We start from the raw sequence: 8,323 nt of genomic DNA, 5'->3' as shown, positions 1-8,323 counted from the left end.
CTCTCTCTCTCTCTCTCTCTCTCTCTCTCTCTCTCGCTCGCTCGCTCGCTCTCTCTCTCTCTCTCCTCTCCCACTCTCTTGAACATCAGTGCAGCCCAGGTTGGTGGCAATGATTTGAGGAACTTGGGTAAGCACCTGAAATTAAGGACCTGAGTGCAGTAGCTGCTTATGAGTTCATGTAGGAAGTTTGTGTTGTCAATCTGGACTGCAATTACACCTTGCCCCTGTCCTGCTCTAGTGCTTGGATAGAATGACTTAATGTGGTTTATCAGATCTTTAAAGGTTGAATCTAATTTACTTTTCCTTCCTTCCTTTAAAGTTAGAATGGCTTCTGGAGTCTGATGTGCAGCAACTGTCAGTATTTCCCTCAGTGACTGCAGGTTCTTTGTCCATGGCTGGTGACGACTGGCACTTCATGTTCTGCTGTGTTGTGCATCAACAGATAAAGGTAATTGGCACCAATACAATGGAGCAATATGTCCTGCAGTGCAGAGAGTCTCTGCAGTTCCCCTACAGCCTCTCTGCCATGCTTCATGAGAACCTGCCTTGGATAATGGTCCTGGCCCTGGGATCCATTGGTCTGCTAAAGCAAGAGATGGAGGGAGGCAGGTGCTGGGACATCATAGGCCATTTGGTTAGGATAGGCACTCTTTGGCTTTTCTTTAATCTCATAATGTCTTTTACATGCATAATATGGTGTATTTCCTGGAAAAAAGGATGGAAGGAAGGAAGGCAAAATCTTTACAAGATTCTATAAAGATTTTTCTTTGGCAATGCCTCTTGTCATTTGAATAAAGACCTTCAGTTTTCCATGTAATGAATAGCAGTGGTAGAGCCCTCCCTTCTCCCTTTCACAACCCTGACTGCATTAGTGGAGAAAAAAGAGTTTAAGAAAAAGATCTAGGGAGCTGGGAGGAAATGAATGCTTATTATCTTTTCCAAATTTGCTCCCCACATACTCTGATTATTCTTATGCATCATTTTCATCCAAAGACATTTCTACATCAGGAAATCAGAAAAGTTAATCCTCCTCTCAAGGGGATTGGCTAGACTGAGCTGAAAATGCTGGTAAACTCTCTTACGCAGTGGTATCCGTCTGGGTGAGAGTCCAATGTGAATTCCACGATGAATAACCAAATGGTGGTTAGTTTGATTCCTATCAGCCATATTATTTAGCTCCCCTGCCTTTTCTAAGGGGATCTGCTGAAAAGAAAGTGGCACTGTAGCATTGCCAGGGAATAGGAAAGAATGTGGAATAGGAAAGGCTGGGGTGTAGTACTGTACTAGGTTACATCTCTGGTGGACTTCTACATTTTTTCTTCTGAGGCTCTGAATCCCCAAAGTGACGCCATTAGGCTGTGGACTCTAGATAGCAGAAGTGCAGTGCTGTGTGAGACCTGATCTGCCTTCTCACACATCTGCTGCCCTGCAGGTCACTAGAGCACTCTTCCAGGTAGATGGATGCAGAGGTAGGATTAACATAGTTCTATAAGGTAACACAGAAACACAAAGTTGTCTAGGAGACACTGTGGTCGAAGTAAACAGAGCATACAACAGGAAGACTCGCTTCACCTCCAAGTCTGTGTCACCTGCAAGGCATGTCTTTGTAGCACTCAACAGGGTTTGCACAGACTGCTTGAGCAGGTCTCTGTATATTCTTGTGCCCCAGCTAAAGAGAAAAAAACATTTCCTTGTATCTTGGACATTTTACCTAATCATCCAATTTTCTGCTGCTTACCTGGGTTTTAACATTTAATCAATATTATCCAGACAAATACTGCTTATTTAAGAGCCCTCTATGTGTCGTGCATCTTCAAGCCTTCAACACTGAGTTTTCAAGGGAGAAATGGTCAGCACCTGACGCCAGCAGTTAAGATGTTGGGCAGTGCAGCAAAATGGTCACGGCCTCTCTGCCTGTGTCACACAAGCCAAGGCTGGCAACTTGCCAGCCAGGGTTTCTTTGACACTGACCACTGCTGAGGAAGTGAGGGGTAAGCTGTGACATATTAAAAGCTTATTGTCCTTCCCATAATACATATAAATCTATAAAGTAGGCAAGAGCACAAAGACTTGACAGACACAGAGAATGTTTTGAAAGTTTCTTTAAATGCCTGTGGGATTTTGGCTCTGGGTATTTAATGCTTATGAGTCTTATATGGAACATGCTCAGTTTTAAACCTGTCTTTGACTTTCATTTTCACACTTCACATTGCTACAGTGTTTTCTTGGCTCCCTGTCCTTATCGAAGAGTGAAAATGCAAGGTGGTATTAAACCTTATGGAAATAAAGCCATAGAGTGGCTTAGGTCAGCTCTCCACCTGTGCTGACGCTTCAGTAAGTTTGAAAGTCTACACTAGTTTTTAAGGGACTATAGATTTTATCTATCATACACTATGAAACAGTAACTTTTACTCATCTACTCCAATATGCAATGGCAATCTGTTGGAAGTTTAACACCTCCTGTTTCCCCTTAAAAGAAAAGAACATTCACAGAGATGTAAATTTCAATCACCTGTGTTACCACTTTTTCAGTAGATTTTTTTTACCAATTCCTTATTTAGAGAGTGATATTTATATTAACGCTGCAATACATCCTGATGATAAAGTAAGGAATACCAACAAAACTTATAATCCTACCTGCACATCTACAAGTGTAGACCTATTTGGTCTGACGCAGTGTGTGGGTGAAATGTTTAATTACCTTAAACTAATACCTGTGCTTCCTTATTTTTAGGTACCTCGTGCAAAGATGTCAAATGCTTTGCTATTTGTCTTGCTCTTCCTGTTTCCGATGCTGCTGTCTGGAGCTTGGTTTCCCAAAACTTTGCCCTGTGATGTTAAATCTTCAGAAGGTACTGTGACAGTGGACTGCACCTACCGGCGTCTCACACAAGTCCCCAGAGGGATCCCTGAAAACGCTACCAACCTCACCCTGAGTATTAACCATATTCCCCATATCTATCCAACATCCTTTGCTCAACTTAAAAACCTCATGGAGATTGACTTCAGATGCAACTGTGTGCCTGTCAGACTGGGGCCCAAAGACCTTGTCTGCAACAGAAGACTGGAGATTGAGAATGGCAGTTTTGCTGCCCTGACAAGACTGAAGTCACTGTACTTGGATGCAAACCAGCTGTTGGAAATACCCCGAGGTCTTCCTGCTACTTTAACCCTGCTGAGCCTGGAAGCAAATACTATCTTTTCTATCCAAAAAGCCAACTTGTCAGAGCTAGGAAACATAGAGGTATTGTATCTGGGACAGAACTGTTACTACCGCAATCCATGCAATGTTTCATTTGAGATTGAGGAAACAGCCTTTCTGGAGCTGAAAAAATTAACAATACTATCCCTGAAGTCCAACAACTTAACACATATTCCATCCAATTTGTCATCTACTTTGAAGGAACTGTATATTTACAATAACAGGATTCAAGTGATTCAAGAACAGGATTTAAGTGCCCTTCTCAACCTAGAAATTCTCGATCTAAGTGGCAACTGCCCACGTTGCTATAATGCCCCATATCCTTGCATTCCCTGCACCAGTGGCTCGATTCAGATACATTCAAAGGCTTTTGATTCCTTGAAAAATTTAAGAATTTTGCGACTTCACAGTAACTCTCTTCAGAGCATACCCAGCAGTTGGTTTAAAAACATCAAGAACCTCAAAGAACTTGACCTCTCCCAAAATTTCCTCATGAAGGAGATTGGCGATGCTCAGTTTTTGAAGTTTGTCCCCAGCCTGGTGGAGCTTGATCTGTCCTTTAATTTTGAACTCCAGTTGTATTCTCCCTTCTTGAAACTGTCTGAGACATTTTCTTCCCTCTCTAACCTGGAAACCTTGAGGCTCAAGGGTTATGTCTTTAAAGAACTGAGAGAGGAGGATCTACGCCCACTGCTCAGTCTTAGGAATCTCACCGTCTTGGATCTTGGGACTAATTTTATTAAAGTTGCAAACCTGACAGTGTTCGAAGAATTCCCAGCTCTTAAGTTCATAGACCTCTCAGTGAATAAAATTTCTCCTTCTTCAGGGGAAAGCAACTCCAATGGATTCTGCTCTAATCTTGGGTTTTCAGGAGAGCACTACAACAGGCAAGTACTACAAGAGATGCATTATTTTAGGTATGATGTGTATGGGCGAAGTTGCCGTTCCAAAGATAAAGAGGCTGCTTCCTACCAATCTTCAGTTAAGGAAGATTGCCTGCAATTTGGAAAAACTCTGGATTTGAGCAGAAATAATGTATTTTTTATTAACCCCTCAGACTTCCAGGGACTTAGCTCCCTTACATGTCTCAACTTGTCAGATAATGCAATAAGTCAAACTTTAAATGGAAGTGAATTCTCCTACTTGTCTGGATTGAAATATTTGGATTTTTCTAACAACAGGGTTGATTTGCTATACCAAACTGCTTTCAAAGAGCTAGAACATTTAGAAATTCTTGACCTGAGCAATAATCAACATTACTTTCTGGCAGAAGGTGTTACTCATGTGCTTAATTTTGTGAAAAACCTAGACCATTTGAGGAAGCTGATGATGAACGATAATGACATTTCTACCACCATTAACACAGGAATGGAAAGTCAGTCTCTTCAAATTTTAGAATTTAGAGGAAATCGTTTAGATGTTTTATGGATGGATGGCAATGCTAGATACTTATCCTTCTTCAAGAATCTGACCAGCCTGGAAGAACTGGATATTTCCTTCAACTCACTCAGTTTTTTGCCTCCCACTGTTTTTGAAGCAATGCCTCCCAAACTCAAGCTCCTCAACTTAACCAATAATCAATTGAAGAGTTTCAACTGGGAAAACCTCCACTATCTGAAGAAACTAGTAACTCTGGACCTGAGCAATAACCTTCTGACCACTGTTCCCCGAGAACTGTCCAATTGCTCCTCATCGCTGCAAGAACTGATGCTCCGAAACAATCGTATTCAGCAGCTAACCAAACATTTTCTCAGAGGTGCTTTTAAACTGAGGTATTTGGACCTCAGCTCAAACAAGATTGAAGTAATTAAGAAATCTAGCTTCCCTGAAAACGTCATCAACAACCTGAAGATGCTGCTTTTGCATGGCAACCCTTTCAGGTGCAACTGCGAGGCCGTGTGGTTTGTCTGGTGGATCAATCAGACTCAGGTGACTATTCCTCTTCTGGCCTCAGACGTGACCTGTGCTGGCCCAGGGGCACATAAGGGAAGGAGCGTGGTTTTCTTGGATCTGTATACCTGTGAGCTGGACACCTCGTATTTGATCCTGTACGCTCTATCAGCTTCAACCGTCCTCAGCTTTATGGTGCTTGCGGTGACGAGCCATCTGTACTTCTGGGATGTGTGGTATAGTTACCATTACTGCACCGCCAAGCTGAAGGGCTATCGGCGTTTATCTTTACCAGATGCCTGTTACGATGCTTTTATTGCCTATGACAACGAAGATCCAGCTGTGAATGACTGGGTGATGGAAGAACTGGTTAGAAGGCTGGAAGACCGAAAAGCCAGGCAGTTCAATTTATGCCTGGAAGCAAGGGACTGGCTCCCGGGACAGCCGGTCTTTGACAACCTTTCCCAGAGCATTCAGCTGAGCAAAAAGACTGTATTTGTGCTGACCAATAAGTATATTAAAAGTGGCAGTTTCAGGACAACCTTTTACATGGCCCACCAGCGGCTTCTAGATGAAAAACTGGATGTCATTATCTTGATATTTCTTGAGAAGGTTTTGCAGAAGTCGCGCTATGTCCGTCTGAGGAAGAGGCTGTGTCGAAATTCTGTCCTGGAATGGCCAACTAACCCTCAGTCTCAACCCTTCTTCTGGCAGTGCCTGAAAAATGCCATAGCTACAAACAATTTGCTGGCTTATAACAAGCTTCTCCAAGAAACTGTTTAGCTCTACCCTTCCCCATAAAATTTGTTATGATGTTCATGCACCTGGCTTGGGATTTATTACTGCAGAGCAAGAGATAATGCACTACACCCTGGAAGTCACTGGTTTAGAACAAAATTGCCACTTCCAGCTTTCAGTTCACTAGAGGCCTCTAGCATCTCCTGTGGTTGGGTCGAGTGTGGGTTAGACACTTTATCAACATACTCGACTACACAGACTGCAGGAGAGACCATGCCTGAAATTGCTGCTGTTCAGATATTGTTGGAGTAAATGTGATTTTCATAGAAAATTTTAGTTTCTGTATTTGAGGTATTTATGAAAAACAAGATAAATGCTTGCTGGCATATTTGTCTCTGCAAATGCATTTAGTAAAACTCATGCTTTGATCTTAGGAGTTGGGAAAATACAGGGTTTCTTCTCTTTTTGTGTTAGGCTTCCAGCTTCTGAGTCTGCCACTTCTGTCCGAGTGGGGAACAATCCTAATCTCTGGGGATAAGAAATTCCGTTGAGACTTCTGTCAGAGGTTTGTGTCTGGTACAGGAACTCTCCCATTGTTGCACTGCCAAGAACCTCGTAAATCTGAAGAAACTTTGAAGAATGTGTGTGGACTAAAATGGGAAGGTGTCTGAGAAACAAGTTCAGAAGGGCTTGTAGGCTGTGGGTGGGAAGGAGTTATAAGATAAAGGGAGTCCTTGTGCATGGAGCTGCTGCATGGGAGCAAGAAGAGGGATTAGGATAGCAGATAGGCAGAGGGAGAGGCACAAGGCAGATGGACAAAATCAATTAGACCACAGACACAAAGAAGTAGATTATCTTCCAGATCCCTTCCAATCCAAACCATTCTATGATCTCAGCTGCCTCTGGTGGTTCCTTTCCTAGCTTTCCTGTCTGGTCCTTTCTTTAAATAGTTCCTTTTTGATTTAGTTGTAGGCAGGCAGGCAAGATCACAGACATAAACAAGAAAACTAATGTTCATATAATAATATTACAGATAGTAAGGGTGTTTTTCCTCCAAATTTATCATAGTGGTGTTACTAATTAACAACAGAAGCAGGAGAAAGAGCGGGGCCTATTTAGAAGAGTGAGTGTTTTATGGTTTTATTTTGACATTGGAAGAAGGATCTGGGGAACTACAGGCCTGAGCCTGACACCGGTGCCAGGGAAGGTCATGAAGATCATCTCTAATGCCATCATGCAAAAGTACAGGACAAGCAGGGGGTAAGGTCCAGCCAGCATGGATTTATGAAGGGCAGGTCTTACTTGACCAATCTGATCTCCTTCTGTGATAAAATGACCTGCTTAGCAGATGATATTATTGTCTAGATATTAGTAAAGCCTTTGACATTATTTCCCATAGCATTCTCCTAGAGAAACTGTCTTATCATGATGTGGACAGATGTACTCTTCACCAGGTAAAAGCTGGCTGGATGGCCTGGCCCAGAGAAAGGTGGTGAATGGAGTTACATCCAGCTGGCAGCTGATCACCGGTGGTGAAAAAGAACTTGGGGGGGCTGATTGGCAGCTGGCTGAACATGAGCCAGCAGTGTGCCCAGGTGGCCAAGAAGGCTGGTGGCATCCTGGCTTATATTAGAAATAGTATGGCCAGAAGGACTAGGTCAGTGATTTTCCAGCTGCACTCAGGAGGCTGCACTTCGAATTCTGTGTTCAGTTCTGGGCCCCTCACTACAAGAAAGACATTGAGGTGCTGGAGAGTGTCCAGAGAAGGGCAACAAACCTGGTGAAGGATCTGGAGCACAAGTCCTATGAGGAATGGCTGAGGGAGCTGGGATTATTTAGGCTGGAGAAAAGGAGGCTGACAGGAGACCTTATGGCTCTCTATAACTTCCTGAAAGGATGTTGTAGTGAGGTGGGAGTCAATCTCTTCTCCCGGGTAGCAAATGACAGGATGAGAGGAAATGGCCTGAAGCTATGCCAGAGTAGGTTTACATTAGGTATCATGAAAAAAACATGTGGATATGGCACTTGAGGATACACTTGAAGGGTAAACATAGTGGTGGTACTGAGCTGGCAGTTGGAATTGGTGTTCTTAGAGGGCTTTCCAACCTTAACAATTCTATGATTCTGTGGTTTCTCATGGTTGTCTGTAAACCTAAACAATTTGTGCCTCTAAATAGAACATGATCTGTAATACAGCTATCTTCATGAGGTAGAATCATAGAATAATACCATGGTTTGGGTTGGAAGAGACCTTAAAGATAATTCCATTCAAACGTCTTGCCATGGGCAGGGACACTTTCCACTTCACCAGATTGTTCAAACCCTTATCCAGCCTGGCCTTGAATACAAGGATGGGGCATCCACAGCTTCTCTAGGCAACCTGAGTGTGTCACCACCCTCACATTAAAGAATTTATCAATTATATCTAATTTAAAGTTACCCTCTATCAGTTTAAAGCCATTCCTCCTTGTCCTATCACTACATGGCCTTGTA

At 42.9% G+C, this 8,323-nt stretch overlaps 1 protein-coding gene across 1 annotated transcript; it reads left to right on the top strand.

Moving 5' to 3' along the window:
* The first annotated feature begins 399 nt into the window (after window positions 1–399).
* Window positions 400–6,389, top strand: LOC113990131 (toll-like receptor 7). The gene is made up of 3 exons (XM_039379946.1): window positions 400–448; window positions 2,735–6,181; window positions 6,305–6,389. Exons 1-2 carry the CDS (start codon window positions 416–418, stop codon window positions 5,873–5,875), a joined length of 3,174 nt encoding a protein of 1,057 aa, XP_039235880.1. The 5' UTR covers window positions 400–415; the 3' UTR covers window positions 5,876–6,181; window positions 6,305–6,389.
* The last annotated feature ends 1,934 nt before the right edge of the window (window positions 6,390–8,323 follow it).

This window comes from Pipra filicauda, unplaced genomic scaffold (assembly GCF_003945595.2).
Source record: "Pipra filicauda isolate LSUMZ 115617 unplaced genomic scaffold, ASM394559v2 scaffold180_size1756469_pilon, whole genome shotgun sequence".
Classification (NCBI taxonomy): domain Eukaryota; kingdom Metazoa; phylum Chordata; class Aves; order Passeriformes; family Pipridae; genus Pipra; species Pipra filicauda.
Note: the sequence above shows the minus strand (reverse complement) of the source record. Positions and strands in the feature narration are given on the sequence as shown.